The sequence below is a fragment of the Hibiscus syriacus genome, unplaced genomic scaffold, assembly GCF_006381635.1.
Source record: "Hibiscus syriacus cultivar Baekdansim isolate YM2019G1 unplaced genomic scaffold, ASM638163v2 tig00110546_pilon, whole genome shotgun sequence".
NCBI lineage: Eukaryota > Viridiplantae > Streptophyta > Magnoliopsida > Malvales > Malvaceae > Hibiscus > Hibiscus syriacus.
In genome coordinates this window covers 217,946-243,868 of record NW_024062773.1, presented here as the reverse complement: position 1 = coordinate 243,868, position 25,923 = coordinate 217,946, and the positions used below count along the sequence as shown (strand labels likewise).

The following is a 25,923-nucleotide window of genomic DNA, read 5'->3' as shown; positions in this document are numbered from 1 at the left end:
AGCTTTAAATCTCACTTTGTTAACCAAATTTACATCATTCACTGTTTTTCTTCGAATGGAATTTTTTGTTGTGACATTGCAGAATACGGCATGGGTGGTCGGACGTACCCGGAAGGCTATATTTACAGCTACGGGATTCTCATCTTGGAGATGATCACCTAGAAGAGGCCAACAGATGGTTTGATTACGGGATGAACCTTCATAGTTTCTGTAAGATGGCATTGCCAGAACAATTGGAGGAGAATTTGGATTACCGATTGATCGAGCATATTAAAGAGAACATAGATTGTGACATGTTGGAGCGTTTGGTTCCGTTCACTAATGTCGGCGCTGCATGCTCTGTTGAAGTTCCCTTCGAGAGGATGAAAATTGAAGAATCAGTCACTGAATTGCATGCAATTAAGGCGAGATTGCATCAAATTGAGCCACGGCAAGGAATAAAAGAACTCGAGGTTTAACTCAGTGTTGTCAAGGCACATTTATATGTTGTGCCTCTATATATTATCTGAAAAACATGTAACTTTTCGATTGATCAATATGTAACTTATATTTGATATAGTGTTGGGGTTTTATTTCATATATTAATGTTATAAAGGGATAAAAGAACTCGAGGTCTAACCTAATGTTGTCGGGGGTGTAAGGTTGCACAAAAACCCCTTATATTGCTTCAAGCGCAAGCTACAGAAAAATCAGTTCTAGAGAAGATAAGTGGCAATATGCTTTATATATAACCCAATGCTGGGTTGCTTTTATTTGGAATCAACTCTGCTGGATTGTTGTCACTCATTGTTGTGGTAGGCGCTAGTGAACTACTTTTGGTTCTCATCTCCACAACTTTCTTGTGAGAATTCGAGTGCAATGACGGAACAAACGTCGGACTTGCGGCAGGCCTGTACTCTGGGAAGAGCCTGTCGGACTTGTATCGGACGCCGCAAGCATTGCAAAGGGTTTTCCGACCCATTGGCCCTGCCCTCCATTGTGGCGTCTTTGTTATCTCACAATGCATACATCTCCTAACAACTTGTCTTGCTGGGTTTTGACTATTATCTGCAATGGCTGCCGAAGATGAAGGTGATAGCTTGGTCTTCACCTTCTTATGTTCCAGATTAACTTGTTTCGGTAATTTGATTAGAAGTCGAGACTCGGCATAATTCTCAGAATCCAATGGCTCCTTCGGGATAGCAAATGGCTGAGGAATGTCGCTCTCGTTGACAGATGAAGTTGGGGAGATTGGCTGACCTACCGGTAGATGATTGAAGGTGGTCAGACGAGGACGTTTGCTTTGTGCTCGTCCACGCTTCCTGGGAGCAGCTGTTTCAGGACTGTCCAGCGACGTTTTAGCTCCTGTGCTCGAACTGTTACTTTCAAGAACCGAAACGGGACTGCAAGTCCGGAATTGATGATAGGATGCCTGGAAATCATAATCCAACACAACACCAATCAATGAATATGTAAAAATGTATTTTAAGATTCAAAAAAGTAATATAAACAACAAATAAAAACTTAGATCATTTAAAGTCCACCTCAATGATCGAAGATGACTCTTCTTTCTTGGTCATTAAGCTTGCTCCATGGTGAGAATCTTCAACCAAGTTTGACATCCATCCCAATTGAACAATATCTTCATACTGCAAAATCCAAATTACCCTATTCAAATCTCATTTTAGTTGAATATTTCAACAAATATAAGAAACATATATTTATATTCGACACTTCTAAATAATATCTGTAGTACTATATATTATACAGTGTAAGAAGAAAAAAAATAGAAAACATTACACTAACCGGAACAAAGAGTTCAGGGGAGGGGTCTGAAGCACTGTTGTGGGAGAAAACTGAGTCAGAACAAGGTAATGACTCGTGCTGAGTTGTCCAAATGGCAGGAAACAAGGCGGCGTCAGTGGCAGCGGTGGAGTGGAAGGCTTCGAGTTCGACATCTCCGTTAGGGAAGTCGATGAGGTCATTAAAGAAGCTTCCACAATCTATCTCATCAATAAAATCCGTTGATCCAATCATGTTTACTTTGAAATAAAAACTAAAACAATCCTGGAAAAAACTGAAATTATTATTATTTTTTCATTTGAGGAATTAAAAAACGATAGAGTGATTTTGAAGCAAACCTTTGTTACTGATCGGTGAGCAGAACTTTCTGGAGATAATTTCCAGGAAAATAAAGAGAATTTTCTCAGGAAACCGAAACTGTAGTTGAACAAATTGAATTGTTAGTATTTACATTGCTTTGGTAGCTGAAATATGCTGTGAAAATCATTTATGGAATAGAATTCCAGCAGAAAGCTTCTTAATTTTTTCAGTGTTTGATAAAAACCAAAACATATAACAAAAATCATATAATTTTATTTCTTTTACATTAGTTTATCTGTTTTCCCTAGAAAAGCGAAGGAGAATGGTATTCGGTTTGCAAAACTATGATTTCCTTTTGCTCAATTGGTAAAGAAATGAAAACCCAATTCAGTGATTGTTCCAAAAAAAAAAACTAATTCAGTAAATAGTTCAAATTGGCATCGGCAATGACTGAAATAATGAAAAGTGAAAACTTCAGTTCTCAAATTCAATTCTATTCCACAACTTTCTCAGCTGCCAAACAGAGTATTCTTGACGATAAGATTTTTTTTTTAAAATGCTGCTTGAAAACATAATTCACGAACTATGACTCAAAAGGGAAAAAAACAAATTTCATTAAGAATTCCAACAAAATCAAAAACCCAACTTCCAAAAGAGTGAAAGTGAAACTACAACTGGAATTTCAAAGAATTAGATGAAGAGGAAGTAGCAGAAGCAACGGGGACTGGAACAAATACCTTGAGAAAGAGAGGGAATGGGGAAGTTTTGAAAGGTAAGGAGGAAGGAAAGGAAGGTTTATAAAGGAAAGGAATTGCACTATTGCTTGTAGCCTCCATTGCTAGCTGTCCATGTACTTTTCCTCTTCTTGTCTTCTATCTCCCCTTCTCACTAATTTTTACTTTTTTATAGTAAAATCGTTTGATATACTAAAAAAAATAGTAAGTGAAATTTCAATAAGTGTTAATATTAAAAGATTGAAAATTATTTTGAAATATATATTATTACATTAATAAAAATAATATAAAGTTTAATAATTAGAAACTGGAATCATTAGATATGTTTGTGTAATATTCTTTTCACTTTGAAGTAATAAACTTTTATGTATGGGTTAGTTATTGAAATAAAATAAAGGGTTTGATGTTGTATGAATATATAATTTTATTTAAAAGTAAATTTATATAAATTTTACGTTAAAAGTAAATTTATATAAATTTTAATACAGTGTAAAATTATAAAGAACAAAATAAAGAATCAATCAAAATTAAAATGTGTAAAAATTTATTTTTTTATTACTCTCTCAATTCTAGGACATCGTCCTGATTAATTTTGATCGATTCGTATTGTATATTCAATTTTGGTGGGTAAATTTTTTAGCGGAGATTTTTTTTTACATATATAAGGACGCAAACTCAATATTTACTTAAATGATATCAAATTACTTACTACTTGAATAGATTCTTTGGTGAAATTTAATTTTTGGCTTAAGGGACACCTTTGCCCCTTTAGTAAATCTAAATTATCATTTTCTTCTCTATCGTATTTTGCATCAATTTATCCTAAAGTTACTCAATTGCATTATTATATATTCTACCCTAACTTAAAATCCTAAATTATAAATTGACATAAACCCTAAATCAAAACAAAATACTTCTAAATTTTAAACCCTAAATTTTAACTTATAATTTATAATTTAGGGTTTTAAATTTTAAAAATAAGATATAAAATGATGCAATTAAACATCTTTAAATATTAAATTATTACAAAAATACAACAAAAACTAAAATAATAAATTAAATATACTATAAAATAAAAGTTACCCTTTTACATAATTTTTTTAAGATAACAATCGAAGCTCACAAGATGTGTTATTTTTTTTTATAACGTAGGAATTTCCAAAGACGTTAATAAGCGGGGCCCGTTTCACGCGTACACGTTATTTTGCCGACGTGGCAAGACTAATATTCACGGTGTTGTCAGTGGATCCCACAACAGCTAATCGTAGCTCGCTCATCTCCAGCTAAGTTCGGTGCAGTAGCAAGGGCTCAAGTGAAAAGAGTAGTAAGCACGTGATGTTTGCCTGTGATCCGAACCTTTGGATTACTTTTTGTCTACCTGAACTGATTATATGCTGCCACACTGTCATTGCTGACTTTGCTTAGACGAAAGTACCAACAGATTTGATTTTGTTTACTTTTCAGCATCATTTCATGTTCTTAGATCATGTGTTAGGAGGGCACACATTCGAACATCAATCATTTTTTATATTAAAAATCTCAAATAAATAATTATTTAAAAAATATGGCATTTCAGAAATTATTTGAAAGAATAATATTAAAATCGTTCACATCGGATGATCTCGTAATCTATAAATAGCGTGTTAAATTCTCGCATCCTCCAATACGCGAGATTCATCTGACGTGAGTGTATTTTTCATGTAAGTCAATAAATCAATTGGATAAAATGACTCTCACATTGCGAAGCGCGAGGTAGTCTTTATGATCCAAAATATTGCGAGATTTATGGGGATATCGCAGCCTGCAAAGCGCGATAACAATAGATTCCTTACCCTCACTTTAATGTCCATAGCCTTGTTCGGATACTATTTTCGAGTGGAAAATTAATTGTTTTTAAAATTTTAATTATAAACACATAGTATTGCAATTTATCTTTAAGGTGACTATAATATCATCATATATAAGACATTTTAAGCAGATAAAAATGATGTTGAAAATAGTTAGAAATCATGGTTTTGTGAAGAAATAAGAAAAAAAATGGTTTGATAGACATACTGGAGTGTTATTTATGGATTGTAAATATGAGTGATTTTAGAATTTATATGATTAGAGGTATAGTATTGCAACTTATATTTATGTTAAGGCTAATTTGGCCACACACAAGATATTTTCATGGGTAAAAATCGTGTTGGAGAATGTTGGAATGCATGATTTGGTGAATGAAGAAATCAAAAGAAATTGAAAACTAAGTAATATTTGTTGTTAATCAAAAAAATAAATAATGCAAAAAGTTCATTTAATTGATAAGTGGGCCTGAGCGATTGGGACATTTATTCTTCGTGTGTTCGGGATTCTTACATATAGAGTATAATTTCATTTGTCCGGTTCTTTCTTGATGTTCGACCAAATTCCTCGTTACAAAAAAATTCGGGTTGACCGTGGACGATCAATTTTTTTCGTCGTAGTGCATAATTTGGTTGTATTGTAGGTTCATCATCAGCTTCATTCGGATCCCATTCATTTCCAATGGGAGGGAATTTGTATTCATAAACATTGAATAAAGTTTCAAGTAAGTAAATTGGTCAACGGATCTCATGTAGGATATCTGAACAGAAGAAGCACCAACAATGGTGTGCGCACACATGTATTTGAAAGTTTGAAAGAATTCACACTTGCAAGTTTTTTCTCGTAAATTAACCATGTATGTGTTGTGTTGTGTTGTGTTGTGTTGTATGTCTTCCAATGGCCTCGTAAATTCTAATACACGGAATAATGACATTTCGCGAGAGAAGCATATGACACTCATCGTGTTAGAATGCTGTTGGAATGTTTGTAATTTTCTGATGAGGTCTGGATGGATTTGGTGGCCACCTTCTATTCAGACAGTTGCTTGCCTTCCCAAGGTTACGAAAAGGGTTGTCAGTCGATAATATGTGGCTTTGACAATGGACGTGATAGGCAAATGACACACTCCTTTTAGTGATGAATTTATTGCCTCAGCCAAGTTCGTTATCATGTGACCATACCGTTTACCCCATCAAATGATCGAAGCCATTTCTCCTTTGAGATTCTAGCAAGGAAGTTGAAGCCCTCAAAATTCATGTGTCTTAGTTCCTGCATTAGGTCCTCAAACTCACGTATGTACTGTGTGTAATCTATCAATAAAAAGTGGAACAATTAATCTGAAATATTTTTGTAAAGATATGGCAAACCGAAAATAGCGAAAGATGTACCTATTCGAAGTAACATTAAATGCTCATCTTGACTCTTAAACTTCTACAAAAAGTTTGCGGTAATATGTCGTAAACAGTACTGGTGATAAATATTGGGAAGTTGGCAAGACGGGTCCATACACTGGAGTGCATATTTGATACCAACGCCTTCATCAGAAATAAGACAAATTACATCATCTATATCCTAATCACATGTGATAGAACATATGTTCGTAAATTCGTAAGGAATAAATCTCAATAGTTGATATCTTCCTTTTCGACAATTACGAAGGAGATGGAAATAGTTTTTATGTTATCGTCTTGTACAACCGTCAATAAGATTATTTTAGTGTATCAACCATATAACCAAGTGTCGTCAATTTGAATAATCGACTTACAGTGTCATAATGCATTAATGCATTATGGAAAAGTCCAAAAAAGCAGGTAAAATTGGAAGACACCTTGTACAACACAATCATTTTCGTACGTCGACACTGTTTTTAATTTTACAACTGTTCCTAGAATGTGTTTTTAAATCAGTTTAAGTTATGTACGTAATTCATTGTATGATTTCTCTCATTGGCCGAACAATTTTTGTTGTGTCTGATACCTTACTTATCATGCTTTGTGGTAGTCAACTGTGTACCAGTATAGCGATGTAACTGAAGCAATACAGTCACAATCGTAACACGTGGATTTGATTTGTGTTATGAAATGAAGGCTTCAGAAAACACGTACACATCCAAGTTACGATGATCTTAATTTAGGATGTTGGCAGTGCATGTATGTTGTAACACTCCCAACCCATACTCGACCCGGATACGAGTCCGAGATGTCACATTACCTTTTTAAAACATTACTCTTAACAAATAATAACAAAATACTTAAAATTATATTAAGAAAATACGATAATATACATATATTAATACAAGTTTACCAAAATACTCAGAGCATACACAACTTAACCCTTTAGTTACATGCCAACACCCATTTACATAACAAAATGACCTACTGATTAGGTTACTTCTGATCTGATAGTTGCAGGAGTAATGCTATCAGCTGCTTAACCTGTATCTTCTACTTTCTCGGATCCTACGCGTGAAACACTCACACGCTAAGTCATCAACTTAGTGAGACAATGTAATAATAATAGCAAGGAACTGTAATGAAAATGCCATAATGATATGAAATGAGATGAAATCGTATACTTAATCAATGTAGTTTATATCACCATGATTCTTACCCGTAAGCATATTACATTAGTATTCACGAATTTGTATTAATAAGTTTATTGGCCAATGATACCATACTGAGAACCTAAGGTACGTGAGTATTGTGAGGTTGTGCACTATGCTGTCACCACAGCTCGTATAAATTGCACCGAAGTGCTGCGTAGAGTTTTTGCACCGAAGTGCCGCGTAGAAATTTGTCCCGAAGGACCGCGTAGAATTTATCCCGAAAGACTACATATAAATTCCTTAAGAATCATATACATATGCCAATGATCAATTATGTGTCTCAAAAGACCTCACAAAAGTTCCAAAGAATATATATATATCCCGAAGGACCGCGTAGACCCTATACCCTTGGCATGCCAACTATACCTATAGTTCTCATCTACAGAACATGGTCTTTTACAATTCACATAATTTATATCGCATAAACATATCATTTTCATACCTTTATCACTTAAACATTTCATTTTCCATACCTTTATGACATAATTCATATAACTTTTCCTGCATATTCATGTCACATAATGCATATAATATGAATTCATGTCAAGTATCATAATATGGAATGTGATCATGTATCAAATATTGAATCTAGACTTAACACAAGTCTAGAACTGAATATAATACTATATTCATGCCATGCATATGCACTCACCTATATTTCCTTGCTTTTTCCTCGATCGATCTTACTTGTTGATTGTTCCAGAACTCGATTAGGCTCTATATCTACATAAACATAATTTTTAAGATGATTATCATATGCCTAAGTCTTGAAATTAACTTCTAATAGCCTAAACAAATTTAAGGAATTGATTTTTATTTTTTTCTTTAGGGGGAATCTGTTCCCTACTGTGGGGGTATCGATTCCCCTATGGCATTCTGGAATTTCATATTTGTTTGAGGGGGTATCGATTCCCCTTGAATGGGTATCGATTCCCCTAGCCCAAAAATCCAATTTTGAGCTCGAAAATCATCTCATTTCAGCTCAAACCTTCATATTTTACTCCCTTTAATATTCCTAACTTTCATACACTTACTTAAACTAATTATTATCCATTCAATACCTCTAAAACTTAAAAAAAAAACCAATCCTCCATATAGAATTTAAGAATCTTACTCAAATTCCAATTTGTTCTAGTTTTAATCTATCACCTCATACTTCTTAATTAGCTTGGTGATAAGTCAAATCCAGCTTCTAATTTTTATTGTGACCTTTAATCCAAGATTTAATTCAATGGCTCCCAACCTTTAATCTCCCTTAACTTACAATTCTTCGAGTTTCTAAGTCCTTGTTTATCTCCATCATCTTTCCTAAATCTTCATTAACCAAACCCATGCTTAACTCATAAGAATTAATCCAAAAGAAGACAACTCACATTTGCTTGCAAGTTTCACGGTTGGAGAAGAAGAAGAAGAAGAGAGAAATATCTGGAACCTTGTTTTCTCTCAAATGCTTTCCACGTGGTTTATAAAATAACCTTAAGGAATATTTAATTATTTCTCTTACTAAAAGACTCCTTTGCCCTCTTAATTTCCCTTCTTTGCTTATCCATCCTACATGAAACATTCCTATTAAATCTTTCAACTATTCAATTTATCTACTTTGGTCACTAAATTTTAAAATTTCACAATTTGATCACTAACTCGGTATGGAGGACGTTACAAATCTCCCTCCCTTAAGAAAATTCATCATCGAATTTTTATTGCACGTATATCTTCTTCACGTTCCCACGTGGCTTCCTCTACTTTGTGATTCCTCCAGAGAACTTTGACCAATGGAACAGTTTTATTCCTCAACTGTTTTACTTCATAATCCATTATTCTCACAGGCTCTTCTTCATATGTTAGATCCGATTAGACTTTTACTTGTTCTGGTGCAATGATGTGAGAGGGATCAGACCTATACCTCCGCATCATAGACACATGGAAAACATTATGAATTTTCTCCATTTCTGATGGCAAAGATAATTGATATGCCACGGGTCATATCCTCTTAACAACTTCATATGGCCCAATGAATCTAGGACTTAACTTTCCTTTCCGACCAAATCGTAATACTCTCTTCCAGGGATATACTTTAAGGAAAACTTTATCTCCAACCTCGAATTCAATCTCTTTTCTTTTAAGATCAGAATAAGACTTTTGCCGATCAGAGGCCACTTTGAGGTTATGTTGAATTTATCAAACTTTCTTTTCTACATCTTGAATCAAATCCAGACCAAGAATACTTCGATCTTTGAGTTCATATCAATTTAATGGAGTATGACATTTACTCCCATATAATGCCTCATATGAGGCCATCTTGATACTGGACTGATAACTATTGTTGTAAGCAAACTCTGTCAGAGGTAAATACTTTTCCCATGATCCTTTGAATTCCATTACACATGCTCTCAACATATCTTCCAATATCTGAATAGTTCTCTCTGATTGTCCATCAGACTGAGGATGAAAAGCCGTACTAAAGTTTAAACGAGTTCCCAACGCTTCATGCAAAGATTTCCAGAATCTCGAAGTGAATCGAGGGTCTCGATCAGAGACTATGGAAACAGGCACTCCATGCAATCTAATAATTTCTCTAATATACAGTTATGCATATTTTTCCATAGAGAAATCTATTCTAACCGGAAGGAAATGCGCTGACTTAGTCAATCGATCAACAATTACCCAGATTGAATCTCTTTTATTCGGATTCAAAGGTAACCTTGAAGTAAAATCCATCGTCACATTTTCCCATTTCCATTGAGGAATGGAAAGCGGTTGTAATAATCCTGACGGAACTTGATGCTCAACTTTAATTTGTTGACATATCAAACACTTGGACACAAATTCAGTAATGCTTCGCTTCATCCCTGGCCACCAATACCGATCATTTAAATCCATATACATCTTAGTTCCACCCGGGTGCATCGTCAATGGACTACAATGAGCCTCTGCCAATAAATCTTTCTTCAACTCTTTATCGTCTGGTATCATAATTCTTCCTTTATAATACAAATTTCCATCCGACTTAACCTCAAAGTCTTTAATCTCTTTACTATGTACTTTCTCAATTCTTTTCAAACACCTTTCATCTTTACTTTGCAATTCTCTTATTCGTTCCAACCATGATGGTTTAAGTTTGAACTCTGCACATAGACCACCGTCTCCAGTCAAAGATAACCTTGTCTTCATCGCTCGTAAAGCTACAAACTTCTTTTTACTCAAAGCATCTGCTACCACGTTAGCCTTCCCAGGATGATAGTCAATTATTATATCACAATCTCTCAAAAACTCAACCCATCTCCTTTGCCTCAAATTAAGCTCTTTTTGAGTCATCAGATATTTCAGGCTCTTACGGTCTGTATACAAGTAACATCGTTCTCCATACAAATAATGACGCCAAATCTTGAGAACGAACACCACTGCAACCATTTCTAAATCATGGGTAGGGTAATTCTTTTCATGTGGTTTCAACTATCTCGATGCATACGCTACTACTTTTCATTCTTGCATTAATACACAACCCAAACCATTATGAGATGAGTCACTGAATACAATAAAATTCTTGCCAGATTCCGGTTGAACCAATACAGGAGCTTCTGTCAAAATTCTCTTTAAAGCTTCAGAACAATCTTGACATTCAGGAGTCCAAACAAACGGTACATTCTTTCTCATTAGCTTCGTTAAAGGCAGCACTATCATCGAAAAATTCTTAACGAATCTTCGATAATAACCGGCAAGTCCAAGAAAACTCCGAACTTTTGATACATTCTTTGGAATTTCTCAGTCTATTATAGCTTTTATCTTTTGAGGGTCCACTCGAATCCCATCTACAGAGATCACATGCCCCAAGAAAATCACTTCATTAAGCCAAAATTCACATTTGGACCATTTGGCATAAAGCTTTTTATCTCTGAACATTTGCAAAACTATTTGTAAATGTACACTATGCTCTTCAATAGACTTCGAGTAAACCAATATGTCATTAATAAAGACAATAACAAACTTGTCCAAATAGGGCTGAAAAATTATGTTCATGAGATCCATGAAAGTAGCAGGTGCATTCGTTACTCCAAATGGCATTACAATGAATTCATAATGACCATATCTCGTTCTAAAAGCAGTCTTTGGAATGTCCTTCTCCTGAATCTTCAATTGGTGATAACCAGAACGTAAGTCAATCTTCGAGAATATCGAAGCTCCTTTTAATTGATCAAACAAATAATCAATGTGTGGGAGAGGATATTTATTTTTTATTGTCACCTTATTGAGTTGTCGATAGTCCATGCAGAGACGCATTGATCCATCTTTCTTCTTAACGATTAACACTGGAGCTCCCCAAGGCGATATACTTGGTCTAATAAATCCCTTCTCCAACAACTCTTGCAATTGATTCTTTAACTCTTGCAATTCTTTCGGAGCCATCCGATAAGGTGTCGTTGCAATTGGAGCAGTTCCCGGTATTACTTCAATTTGAAATTATACCTCTCTATCTGGAGGTAATCCTGACAACTCAACAGGGAAAACATCAGGGAATTCCCAAACTATTGAAATTTCATCTAATCTTTTCTCTATAGCTCTTGTATCTTTCACATTTGAAAGAAAACATTGACATCCTTGTAGCAATATCTTCTTAGCAGACATTAATGATATTACATTTGCTAAAGGATTAAACCTTTCACTGATCACACTTATTTATGTTCCTCCTAGACTCTTCAGGGTTACCTTTTTCGATCTGCAGTTAACATCCCCATAGAAACGGAACAACCAATCCATTCTCATAATTACTTCAAACTCGTCAAAGGGTAATTCCATCAGATTAGCAGGAAATTCAATTCCCTGAATCTTTATGGGACACCCCTTACATACCTTGTTTACTCGAGCACTATGGCCTAAAGGATTAGTTACTATAATTTTATTACTCGTGGCTTATAAGAGAATCCTCAATTTCTTTACTAATTTACTTATAATGTAGGAATAATTAGAACCCGGATCAATCAGTACCAAAACTAATTTATCATAAAGCTGAAAAGTATCTACTATAATATCAGGATCAGCTCGATCTTTACTTGTCTTTAAATTGTATACCCGAGCAGTTGAACGAACTTCATGTTGTGCAGAGGATTCAGACTGGTTTCTTCCTCTGCTCCTTCCTCGTCCTCTTTGTGAGGTAGAGCCAACTCTCTCAGATAAAGCAGGCTCACCAACCAATAACGGGCAATCCCGAATAAAATGTTCGACGTCTCCACATCGAAAACAAGCTCCAGAAGCCATCCGACATGACCCAAAATGATTCTTCCCACAATGTTGACACTGTCTCGCTTGACTCTGAGTGGATCTCCCAGCACCATATCCCACTAATTGCGTCTGTCTAGGCCTCACTTGACTTGCTCCTCTAGCTGAGGATGCAACTGATTCGGATCTAGCTTGTGATCGAAATCCTGAGTCTCTTCCTCTTTTTGGTGGTGCTGAGCTGGAAGAAACACCTGTCCTCTTTGATGTCTGAACTCTAAAGTCCCCAGATCTCTCATTCTAAGCTCTTTCAAGAGCTTTGGCACGATTAATCACCTATTGGAATGAGGACAAATTCAATTATATCAGCATCTCTTTCAATCTAGGGCGTAAGCCCTCCACAAACCATTCACAAGCCTTTTTTTCAGTTGGTACCAGCTTAGATGCAAACCGACTAAGCTTGTTGAACTCATATTCATACTCATATACAGAGCAGTTCAACTGCTTCAAATTCATAAACTCTTGCTTCATTTGTCGAATGAACTGATCTCCAATGTACTTGTTTTTGAATTATTCTAAAAATAAAGACCAAGTCAACTGGTCATTTGACATCCTCATGGTGACGTTCGTCCACCACTCGCCTAACCCCTTAGTAACGAGACAGCTCCATCTAATTTCTCCACTTTAGAGCAGTGGAGACCATCCAACATGATTTTCAAATCATTTAACCAAAGATCCGCCACAACCGGACCTTTCTCGGCTTCTCCTATAAATACGGGAGCTCCTAAACCTCTCAACTCTTTTGCTACATTCATTCTTTGAGTTGGTGGAGCAGGAGGTTGAAGATACGTCAGAATAGCGTCTAACGTTCTGAAGAACGTATCCTGATCTTGCACAGGCACTCCTTGAGATGCCTGTTCTTCACCTTGCCTGGCCAGAGCAGATGAATTATTACTTTTAGCAGGTCTATCTTCTCCCGCTTCACTTCGGGAGCTACTATGTCCGGACATCTAATAAGAATAAACATATCGCTCTATTAACAAAACAATATAATCATACTATACCAGATCAGAAGTTCTCACTTTTTGTTGGCATGTATTCTATTTAAAGACTCTATAGACTCTGGTTTATGCCTAGAATCGGCTAAACCATAGCTCTGATACCATTAAATATAACACCCCCAACCCGTACCCGACCCGAATACGAGTCTGATATGTCACATTACCTTTTTAAAACATTACTCTTAACAAATAATAACAAAATACTTAAAATTATATTAAAAAAATACGATAATATACATATATTAACACAAGTTTACCAAAATAATAATAGCATACACAACTTAACCCTTTAGTTACATTTCAACACCCATTTACATAACAAAATGACCTATTGATTAGGTTGCTTCTGATCTGATAGTTTCAGGAGTAATGATGTCAGCTGTTTAACATGTATCTTCTACTTTCTCGGATCCTACGCGTGAAACACTCACACGCTAAGTCATCGACTTAGCGAGGCAATGTAATAATAATAGCAAGGAACTGTAATGAAAATGCCGTAATGATATGAAATGAGATTAAATCGTATACTTAATCAATGTAGTTTATATCACCATGATCCTTACCCGTAAGCATATTACATTTGCATTCACGAATTTGTATTAATAAGTTTATTGGCCCATGATACCATACTGAGAACCTAAGGTACGTGAGTATTGTGAGGTTGTGCACTATGTTGTCACCACAGCTCGTATAAATTGCACCGAAGTGTCGCGTAGAGTTTTTGTACCGAAGTGCCACGTAGAAATTTGTCCCGAAGGATCGCGTAGAATTTGTCCCGAAGGACCACATATAAATTCCTTAAGAATCATATACATATGCCAATGATCAATTATGTGTCTCAAAAGACCTCACAAATGTTCCAAAGAATATATATATATCCCGAAAGACCGCGTAGACCCTCTACCCTTGGCATACCAACTATACATATAGTTCTCATCTACAGAACATGGGCTTTTACATTTCACATAATTTATATCGCATAGACATATCATTTCCATACCTTTATCACATAACATTTCACTTTCCACACTTTTATCACATAATTCATATAACTTTTCCTGCATATTCATGTCACATAATGCATATAATATGAATTCATGTCAAGTATCATAATATGGAATGTGATCATGTATCAAATATTGAATCTAGACTTAACACAAGTCTAGAACTGAATATAATACTATATTCATGCTATGCATATGCACTCACATATATTTCCTTATTTTTTCCTCGATCGATCTTACTTGTCGATTGTTCTAGAACTCGATTAGGCTCAATATCTACATGAACATAATTTTCAAGATGATTATCATATGCCTAAGTCTTGAAATTAACTTCTAATAGCCTAAACAAATTTAAGGAATTGATTTTATTTTTTTCTTTAGGGGGAATCGGTTCCCTACTGTGGGGGTATCGATTCCCCTCTGGTATTCTGGAATTTCATATTCGTTTGAGGGGGTATCGATTCCCCTTGAATGGGTACCGATTTCCCTATACCAGAAATCCTATTTTGAGCTCGAAAATCATCTCATTTCAGCTCAAACCTTCATATTTTACTCCCTTTAATATTCCTAACTTTCATACACTTACTTAAACTAATTATTATCCGTTTAAAACCTCTAAAACTTAAAAAAACCAATTCTCCATATATAATTTAAGAATCTTACTCAAATTCTAACTTGTTCTAATTTTAATCTATCACCTCATACTTCTTAATTAGCTTGATGACAAGTCAAATCCAGCTTCTAATTCTTATTATGTCCTTTAATCCAAGATTTCATTCAATGGCTCCCAACCTTTAATCTCCTTTAACTTCCAATTTTTTGAGTTTCTAAGTCCTTGTTTCTCTTCATCATCTTTCCTAAATCTTCATTAACCAAACCCATGCTTAACTCATAAGAATTAATCCAAAAGAAGACAACTCACATTTTCTTGCAAGTTTCACGGTTGGAGAAGAAGAAGAAGAAGAGAGAAATATTTGGAACCTTGTTTTCTCTCAAATGCTTTCCACGTGGTTTATAAAATAACCTTAAGGAATATTTAATTATTTCTCTTACTAAAAGACTCATTTGCCCTCTTAATTTCCCTTCTTTGTTTATCCATCCTACATGAAACATTCCTATTAAATCTTTCAACTATTCAATTTATCTACTTTGGTCACTAAATTTTAAAATTTCACAATTTGATCACTAACCTGGTATGAAGGACGTTACTTATGTGGTTTGATGTATTTTTTGAGTTTCCAAAGGTTGTTCATCATCTTCAACCGTGATACACGAACCCTCCAATTACATCCCTGCTTCTTGTGGAGACATTCAATGATGTACTTATCTGAATCAGTTTTTTCACAGTTGTCGTGACGGAACGATATATGTTATAGTTCTTGATTGTTGTCATAACTTGTTCTTTTATCCTAAACTTATTTGTAAAAAAGTAAATAAAATTGCCAACTTATCAATAAATAAATCAAAATAAATAATAAAAAATTAAAACATTATATTAACTTGAAAATCATTCCAACATAGAGATCACCATCACTAAGTTGATTGTATTGCTCAATGTGTGAAAATTGGGAAATTTTTGGAGTGTTAAATGCTTCCATATCAATTGTTGTAAAGTGTGATGGTGGTTAGTAATAAGAAATATGCATTGTAGCAAGTGGAACCGTTGTAGTCGCACCGTATTCTTTATTGTCTTCTATTTCTGATGGCATGTCAAGGTCTTGTGGTTCTTTATAGAAGAGTCGAACTCATTACCATCAGGGTCAGGCTCTCTTATTGGTTATTCGTCAGAATGATCCCTCTCAAAATGGAATAGTTCAACCCAATTTAAATCAAAGTTAGTCACTACTGTAGGTGTTCGTCAATCACGAGACCGTTCACGAATCGGTTTGTCATGATTAACGTTACGCACACCAGTAAAAGAATGTTTCCCTATATGTATTGAGGCGTTATTCGCAGAAGGGATATACGTTGAATATCGTCCAGATGAGAAATCATCGAATGTGTTAAACGCGGATTGTTGTGTTGGTGGCATGATCAATTCAAACTCAAATCTAGCAATACAATAATGTCTTGGCATTGAAGATGATGATGCACCTAAATTGTTATGTGTATCGTGTGTGCTTAATAAATTGAAGTTGTTTCTCAAATTTACCGTCAAACTGTCAACAGTTGCATTAAAGTCAAACTCCGCTTGTCTCCAACTTGGCACACTGGTACTATTATCAGCATCAGAAAATAATACCTATAACTTTATCGACCCTCCAAATGAATATTGCAAGTGAGCATCAATCATCATATGCACAACACCATTGTCCTCAACGGTGTATATCATGTACGTTAATGGTTCTAATGACATCAGTAGTCGATACCTCAAGGGTAACAATTTTGTACCGCGAGCATGTGGGACATTTTTCTTCACTTCCTTGATCAACTTGTTTTTCATTAACTTCATTGGTAGCGCTATTATCATAGTGTATACGGATTGAAACACAACACCGAGATATGCATCACTGATCATTTCATCATTGTAATATTCCAAAGCAGTAAGGCTTTCTCTCCTCGACATTTTAACTGAGTTGTTGCCCGATAATACTGAATTGCAGTTGTTTTATTGGCATTCAAGAACCTCACGAGTTGTAAGACACGATTTTCAAATAATGCGAGTTGCAGGGTGCGAGATCCTAGTATCTCACGTTTTGAAGATGTGTGGTTCTGCTGACGTACTATAGATATCGCAGGATGCAGGGTACGATTTTCACTGAAAATATTTTGATTAACTCAAAATAAAATAGTTTAAAACAAATATTTTATTTTTAAAGAATGAAATAGATAACAACTAATAATGCCTATGTCCACCAGTTTCGCATCGTGGTGGACGATGAGTCCGACACGAACGTAATTACGGTTCATCTTCATCTTCAGCAATATCATCATCATCAAGACTGATAGTTGTATATGGAATCAATCCATCACTGGTACTAGAATTGGGATCGGTGTAGAATATGCTCTGCGACGGTGTTTGTTCAATAATATCGGATCCAAAGTTAGCCGCCATTTGTGTCAGTGGTGAATTCAACTGGTCAAAGACATCAGTGAGGAAACCTTCCTGGAACTGCCCTATTTGTTGAAATGATGATTGAGTCAAGTGGGTGAAGTCAGGGTGTGTCAACGGTGTCTGAGGAGGTCCTTGTATTGTTACTGATAAAGAAGATGCACATTTGTTGTCTTCTTCTTCTATGCCTTAAGTCCCCCACGTTTCCTCCCCGTCCGTGGGTGACTATGTGGAGAAACATATAATTCTTATGCTCGCTCCTCATCGATCAATATATGTGGCATCCCATATTCTTAGTACCATCACATATAATCATATGTCATGTTGTGGCCAACGATGAGTTGAATCATGGGCATGCTCTAGAATCTTCGGACCCACTCGTTCAGATACACCGCATTATGGTCCGCCCAATTAATTGTAATCTTCCCTTGTCAAGTCAGTCGATAAAAATCATCCAAGTAAGGTAAATGTGGAGAAATTGATTGCACACAGTTAAATTTTTGAATGGCGCACTCGATAGGATGCCACTCGACTATCTCATACAAGATCAACGGGACTAACACGATGGCCACAGGCGCACTATTCACCCGAATCTCATACTGTATACAATCGACAATAGCAGCATCGCAGTAAAGTGTCCACAAGAACTATAAAATTAAAATGACATAACTTTGTTAGCTAAAAACCTCAAATAAATTAAATTATTCTAAAATTATAAGATAAAAGTTGAAGGAAATTTTTTTATTACTAGATCTTCAAACTTATCGATCAGGAGTCTGAAGTCTCGTTGATGTGTTAGTAAGTGGGCGTGAGAGGTTTCATCATTCCACCTATCATTAATACAATATATAATTGTATTATTTTGTTAGTAATATTATAAAAAATATTTTTTTACCTTTTAAGTAAAAAAAATTCATATGAGACATTTGTTTTAAGGATCAGGTATAAAAATGGCTTTCGGATCCAGGCCCACGACTGCAACAACAATAAACACCCTCCAATGATATTTTTCGTCGGATCTACAACTCTACAAAATTGTCGGAACAAAAATGCCAAAACTGTCAACCCCAACTTATATTTATTGAATCACTCAAATTTTGCAAACGATTCAATCACATCAGATGCACTTTATTTTGGGATTTGCCTGGCATTAAAATCCCTCAATAACTCGTAGTATATGCACATGAACAAATCGCTTCAAAAAATTTAATAAAATAATATAACTACTTAATTTCTAAATAAATAAATTGAAACATTAATAAATATTCATATATAAAAACACTTATATTCATTCACTTCATGCTCCGTATTCTGGGGTAGGTTCGTAAAATTTTCATCCAAAAATTTAATTTTTATTTTTCCACCATCGTGTGCATCATCAAGCGGATCAATTATGAGCAATACCTCACATATGTTTATAGGGGCGCCAACAACACCATTAATAGCTACTCTATCAATAGGCAGTCTCAGATGAAATGCAATATATTGCAGGGTAATAGTTGTCTCCCCACACGAAAAATGAAACGTATACGTCTCCAATCTCCATTTTTCCACAAACACATTTATAAGTGGATGATGCAACTTCACACCGTGACCAGTTATACTACTAATATATCTGAAACCCGCTAAATATAAATAGTCAATAATATCTGCATCGGGCGATGTCACAAGATTTATATGACACTCTAATACACGTTTATATCTTTACGAAATATAAATATTAAAAAATTATTTAAATACCAAAACAAATAAACTAAATCAATAAATAGTAAAAATATAAAATAATGTTAACTAATTTACGTCATCATTTCGCCTCCAATAATCGAATACGTGGCTTCGATAATGTCTTAATAGACTTGTTGTCATGATATGAAATCTTTGAATCTTTGGATATATGAAAGGGATGGGTGTGGTGATGAATAGGAATAGAGGACCCTATTTATAGCCATTTTCGCACCCGAGGAAACGCAGCTTTAAAGGTAACTTGAGTCTTGCAAGATGTGAGTTACGTTGAAAACACGCAGAATTTATTTCGTTCTCAATACTCGCGCTTTGCAAGCAGCGAGGTCCCCTATAAATCTCGCGATATTTTGTATCATAAAGGCTAGCTCTCCTTCACAATGTGCAATGCCATTTTATCCAATTGTTTTATTGGCTTACTTGGAAAGTACATCCACATTGGATGTATCTCGCGTGTTAGAGGGTGCGAAGATTTAGCACGCGGTTTGTAGGCCGCGAGATCGTTCGGTGTGGATGATTTGGAGTTATTCTTTCAAATAATTTCTAAAAAACCTTATTTCTTTAAATAATTATTTATTTTAAGTTTTTAATATAAAATTACCCGAACATCGGCCGTACGCAGACTCAAAATGTGATATGCACACGATGGTGGGGCCAAACAAAGACATGAAGCTATAAGTTCACGACTACGAACCCTAAACCATTGCTCGAAGAGGATATCTGTTTCAATTGAGATTTACTCTATTATTTTTCATTCATTAATTCTTAATATATTCATCGTCACTACTCAGATCTATTCATAAATATTATACTTTTGAATAGTAATTAAGTTTTTATGAAGTAATAATAGATATGAAGGTAAGTATGAAAGTCAAACTCATTAACACACGTCAATATTTTACTTTGTTTTATATTTTATTATATGGGTAAACTAAACATTTAGTCATTCGACTTTTACTTCTTTATAATAAATGATCAGTAAAATCTCCTGACTTGGAAAGTACGAAAAACATTTCGTCAATGATTCACATATCTTTTTTTTTAAAATTAAGAATGCACTTGCATGATAAATAGTAGCGGATGCATGCTTATGGTAGGATAGATAACGTATCTACTTTAAAATTTAATTTTTTTTAATTAACGATTTATTTTATTGGTTGTATTTATTTTAAAATTTTATTTGTGCCTACATTATAAAAAAAATTACGTAGTTAATATATACGTGATTCTCACCACAATTTTTTTCTAAATCCATCGATAATGAACAATAATAGTTGCAGAACACTCGCATCAGAAGGAATTAAATTATCAATATATTGATCATTTATTATAAGGGTAAAGCATGTAAATGATCTTGTCTATATGATATTATTTGTTAGGTTCACTAATTATTCAAAGTTACAAAATTATTATTTAACTATTCATATGTTCCAAACTCATTATTTTTCGTTAAAAAATTGACGATAATTTAAGTTGGACGTTAAGTTGTTAACGATGATATGATAAAATATAATCTCAAAATCTAAAACGACTATTATATCTCAGTCAATAAATTAACATTCAACTCAAACTATCATATTTTTTAATAATAAAGGATAACTTTAAAACAAATGAATGACTGAATAATCATTTTGTAATTTTTAATATTTCAGAGTTCAACAAATAAACACACTATAATTAATGAAGTATTTGTAAATTTTAATAATTTAATGATTCAATAAAATAATATTTTATAGTCAATGATCGTTTATGTATTTACCATTAATATAATACATTCAAAATATTATAAAACTATCAATTGTTATTTTATTTAATAATTTTTTCCCCTAATTTGATGGGTCGAGATGTCTGGTGGCTGCTATGCAAAGCCAGGTCCCGATCCACTAGGCCGCAAATCACGTGCAGGCATGATAAATTGTCAATGACTCCGCAATCCAGCAAGCAACTCTTTCAAAACTCCCAGTCCCCACTAGATTATCATGCACCACAAAACATCTAATGAACCCCCTTCAAAAAATACATGTCTCGATTTACCGAGAATGAATCTGGCGTGTCGGTGCCGACAGAGTGACTGGGTGTAGCAGGTGACATAGATTGATACTCGGTTGCGTAACCGGGTAATGAAAGTCCAAAATAAAACAGAAAAACAAAATCATAATTTGACCCGGAAAATCATGCACGGGAATTAAGGCGATAATTTCTACGTGTCGGTTGAGGTGTCACATAAAATGATATCACAATAATACGAATATTAATGATTTATGAAAATTGAATAAAAAATTTATATCACATTGTATATTTTACTAAAATTCATGTATAATTTTAATAAACATCTCTTAGTCATAATGTGTGTTTTTTTACAGCTTACATATAAAGTGAAATCTAATTTTTCAATTTTGTGTCTAAACATAGCATATGGTCTGATAATTTTGACACAAACCATTATGCCAAGTAAAAGGGTTATTCAGCCGGTTCGGGCTTAACCCGGTTCGACCAAACAACACCTTGAATCATGGTAATGCTAGCAATGGTTTGCTTTGGATAGATCCATATGATGAAGCCTGCATGTTCCAGTAAGGGCTTCAGGTAGCTCTTCTGGTGTATTACCCTGAACAAGAAGATTTTGATCATAATCAATCCATCAACCAAATTACACGTGGCATTTCCTTCTCTATCTTAACAAATACAAAAGTAAATAAAGAAACATAAACAAAAAAGTTAAAAGGAAAACTGTATAATAAAAGCCATTTCTACGACCAAATTGTTAATATATCCAAGAAGAAAATCAACTACGCCCCGTGTTATTGCTGAAGATCCAATATCAACGTCAACCTGCAAAATTTTCAGTATATTTGATTGTTAATCGCATCGTATACGCGTCCTACATTATTTTGATTATTCATTTTTCTTGAAATATTCGAATATTTGTATCCAATTACAATCCTCGAACAATTGAAAACAATGTACCTCCATGTAATTTGTCCCTCTGAAATAACGAGTTTCAAGAGCTTGACCTATTAAGGAAGGTCTCTTTGGAACACTTTGCCTTTCCATCCACGATCCCTACAGAGGCACATCAGTAGTCAAAACATACAGTATCCTAGTCTTTTCAAAATGAAACCGAAAATCCTAGGCAAATGAACCGATCCAAGCCGAGTTTCACAGGTTCGCAGCACGAATACTTCAAAATAAGAAAAAAAGTTGAAGCAACATATAACTATATAGTGCAGCATTTTCTCACCTCAGAAATGCATGGTATGAACTTAAATCTTGAGTTCCTAAAGGCATCTTCTCCGTTTAAAAATTTGTAAAGTTAAGGGTGATCCTCCAAAGGAGATTTCATCATGCAGTACAATGCTAGTGTATATCTCGACGTTCCGGGAACCTGATTCATATTTGCTGAAATATATGATGTGATGGTTGATGAAAAATGTAACACCCCCAACCTGTATCCGACCCGAATAAGAGTCTGAGATGTCACATTGTCTTTTTAAAAAAAATTTCCTTACAAAATAACAAAACATTTGAACTTATTTTAAAGAAATACTATAATATACTATTTAATTATATTCATTATAACCAATTTAACGAAATATTTTCTTGTTTTATGAACATTAAAATACGTATGAACAGTAACATGCTATATTCCCGTGAACAATAACCTGCTACAGTGCATCTACAATGATTTCGTAAAACTTACATAAAACTCGTAAAAATTTAATCGTTAATTACTATACATTTATATTTACATGAATACTTTTAAAACATTAGAAAAGTCGATCAGAGCATTCTTACTAAAACATTTCTTACATGCCAACATACTATATACAATCAAAATACATACTTTATTATTTACTTCTGATATGATCTTCTAGCAGTGTTGTTGTTCTTGCCACTCCTATTTCCGCTATTCTTGATTCTTGGTACCTACGTGTAAATCACTTACACGCTAAGTCATAGACTTAGTGAGGCATATAAATATAATAATGATACATTCCTTATGAATATGATCATGCAATCTATCCATTCAATCATTTAGCATGTAATTCAATATGGTAACATACAACAATAATAATGTTACCTTTAATAACATTTTATAAGCTCGTGTACATTACTGAGAACTCAAGGTATTCGAGTACATTGAGGTCGTGCACTATGTTGTCACCACAGCTCATATAAGTCCCACTGAGTGGCATATGAAGTTTGTCCTGAAGGACCTGTGAATATGTCCCGAATGACCTATGAGTTATCCCGAAGGACCTATGAAATCCTCGACTCTTGGCATGCCAACTATACCTATAGCTCTCATATCATATACGATGGGCATTATTCTTATATTTTATATGTTCATGTGCTCATGTCATTTCTCTTGAAATCACATAATTCATATCACTTATAATATCACATGTGCATTTGAATCTATTCACATATATAATTTATCGAATCATATGAACATATATATCTTATGCATGTATCATAATAATTATCATGTATGCATGTTCATAACTATTGTACTATAAAAATCAAGATAGGATTTAGACTTATCACAAGTCTTATTCCATTGTACTATAATTATAATATGCACTCACCTTGACCACGCTTTCGTTGATTCAATCCTAACTCTTCGATTGTTCCGGAATATAATTACGTTTTATATCTACATAAACATAATTTTCAAGATGGTTATCAGAAGCCTAACCCTTGTAATTTGATACTAACAACTTAGATTAATTTAATAAACCAAACTTCAACCTTTTCCTTTAGGGGAAATTGATTCCCTCTGCATAATCTGTAAATTTTACTGTTCAAACCCGAAATTCATCAACTCTTCACTAATTTTTCTCATACAAAGTTCCTTTAATACCACCAAACTTAACTACAACCATATTAACTAACTTCTATCATTTCAACACTTCATTATTTCCAATACTTAATTCAAATTCTTAAAACTAAGAATCATATCCAATTTTCAAACATGTTATTAATCAATTCTAACACTCCATATTCCTTAATTAACCTACTGACAAGTCAAAAATCTTATTCAAACTTCAAAAACTCATCCATATCAAAATTTCATCTAAAAACTCATTTTTCAAATCTATCTCTAAAACATTTATCTTGTTGTTTTAATGTCATATAAGCTTTCCTTTAGCTTATATAGCATCTAAACAATCAAAACCCTCTTTAAAATTCCAGAAATTAACCATAAAAATCCAACTTACCTTGTAGCCCAAAGCCACCATGAAGAAGAGACAAACAAGGAGAAGAAGAGAAATAAAACTTGGAACCAATTTTTGCCTTCCTTTCTCTTCCACGTGGGTTAATATAAACCCATCCAAATTTTTAATTATTTTACCTTACAAATGACCATTTTTTCCTTTAATTCATTTCATATTTACTAACAATTATTTTTTAACTATTCAATTATTCTACCTAAATCACCAAATTCTGAATTTTTACAATTTAGTCACTAACCCGTTGTTTGGGATGTTAAAAAAATGTGAAGGTAATTCAAAATATAAGCATACCTGGATATTAATAATGAAGAAAATTTCAGATCCAGCTTGAGCTGCATGTTTCTGCAATGAATATAGCAACAAAGTTAATCTTCTAGCAGTAGTTTGTTTTCTTAGATTTTGTATATGTTTTGCACGATGTTTAGTAACATTGAATCGATTGTTAGAAATCGGCTCATAAATAAATGAACTTGCAGAATCCAGCTTATTCTTTACACGTTAAATGAGCCTAATTGAGCACGGCCCAGCAGTTGAATCTTTATCTTGAAATCGAGCTCGAGCTCAACTTAATTGTACCCCTACAATAACACGTTGTTACAGCTCAAACCTGCACGATACCACCTCGCCGGCTGCCAAGATCATCTTCTCGTTTATCGGATATTAACCAGTCTGCCCCTACCATTCCTCCGAAAAGATAGTATCCAACGAGCCACGTCCACAAGACAAGACGAGGCAGCGGCGGCGTGCGAGATTTTCCTTTGTTCTCTGTCATTGAATAAAGGAAAGAAGAATGAACACTATAAATACCCAAGTGTGTGATATTTCTCACTCAATGTGGGATAGTGTTTTAACATTACCAACATCGTGTGCCCAAACACCTAAGGAAGGAAAACATTATTGAATGCGTTCATTGTGGATGTAAGGGTTGTGCAAGCGGAGATTTGACTGTTAATGTTGCTGCAATATTCATTAATTTTTATAATTTTATTTGTGCTGCTTTCGTTTCTGAATCTGAATCTTTTATTATGAGCGTTGTATCTTTTATTTTATTTATAGGTGTAATTATGAATAATATATATATATATAATGATAATTAGAAAAATCAAATCAGTATAAAGTACAATCGCATTGGAAAACGAAACATATTCAAATATAGATAAAAATGTGAAAAGAATATTTGAATGAAATTCATAATAGAGTTTGATCAAAATAAATATGAGAGATGTATAGCTAATGTACTTTTGTTTTCTTGTACGGTAAAAAGATTTTGCCGGTAAAAAATGAATTAACATTTGGCATTTACCTTTCTGACCTCCAACAATGATCATACACGGCTCGATCTCAGTAGTCAT

The 25,923-nt window shown here is 34.2% G+C and overlaps 2 protein-coding genes, 1 long non-coding RNA gene and 1 pseudogene across 4 annotated transcripts in view; 1 reads left to right on the top strand and 3 right to left on the bottom strand.

Annotated features, from left to right (window-relative positions):
* The window catches only part of LOC120130332 (probable LRR receptor-like serine/threonine-protein kinase At3g47570), a 758-nt gene extending 481 nt beyond the window's left edge, over positions 1–277 (top strand). The window contains exon 4 of the mRNA XM_039147589.1: positions 83–277. Coding sequence (XP_039003520.1) covers positions 83–162 — 80 coding nt within the window. The 3' untranslated portion in view covers positions 163–277. The remainder of the gene's footprint in view (positions 1–82) is intronic.
* LOC120130333 overlaps positions 1–8,521 on the bottom strand; it is a 15,594-nt gene extending 7,073 nt beyond the window's left edge. The window contains exons 1-3 of the long non-coding RNA XR_005516825.1: positions 8,510–8,521; positions 7,392–7,393; positions 4,218–4,227 (exon numbers count right to left, since the gene is read on the bottom strand). This is a non-coding gene — a long non-coding RNA (uncharacterized LOC120130333). The remainder of the gene's footprint in view (positions 1–4,217; positions 4,228–7,391; positions 7,394–8,509) is intronic.
* Positions 643–25,073, bottom strand: LOC120130331 (GATA transcription factor 8-like). Of its 2 annotated transcripts, XM_039147588.1 has the most exons (6): positions 25,069–25,073; positions 19,640–19,644; positions 2,111–2,125; positions 1,786–2,033; positions 1,524–1,628; positions 643–1,411 (listed from the first exon to the last, which is right to left on the bottom strand). In XM_039147588.1, exons 4-6 carry the CDS (start codon positions 2,014–2,016, stop codon positions 722–724), a joined length of 1,026 nt encoding a protein of 341 aa, XP_039003519.1. In that variant the 5' UTR covers positions 2,017–2,033; positions 2,111–2,125; positions 19,640–19,644; positions 25,069–25,073; the 3' UTR covers positions 643–721. The 2 variants fall into 2 exon arrangements, with proteins under 2 accessions (XP_039003519.1, XP_039003517.1); XM_039147586.1 differs by lacking the exons at positions 19,640–19,644; positions 25,069–25,073 and having other exon boundaries at positions 1,786–2,046; positions 2,121–2,295.
* Positions 21,813–25,923, bottom strand: LOC120130343 (annotated as a pseudogene).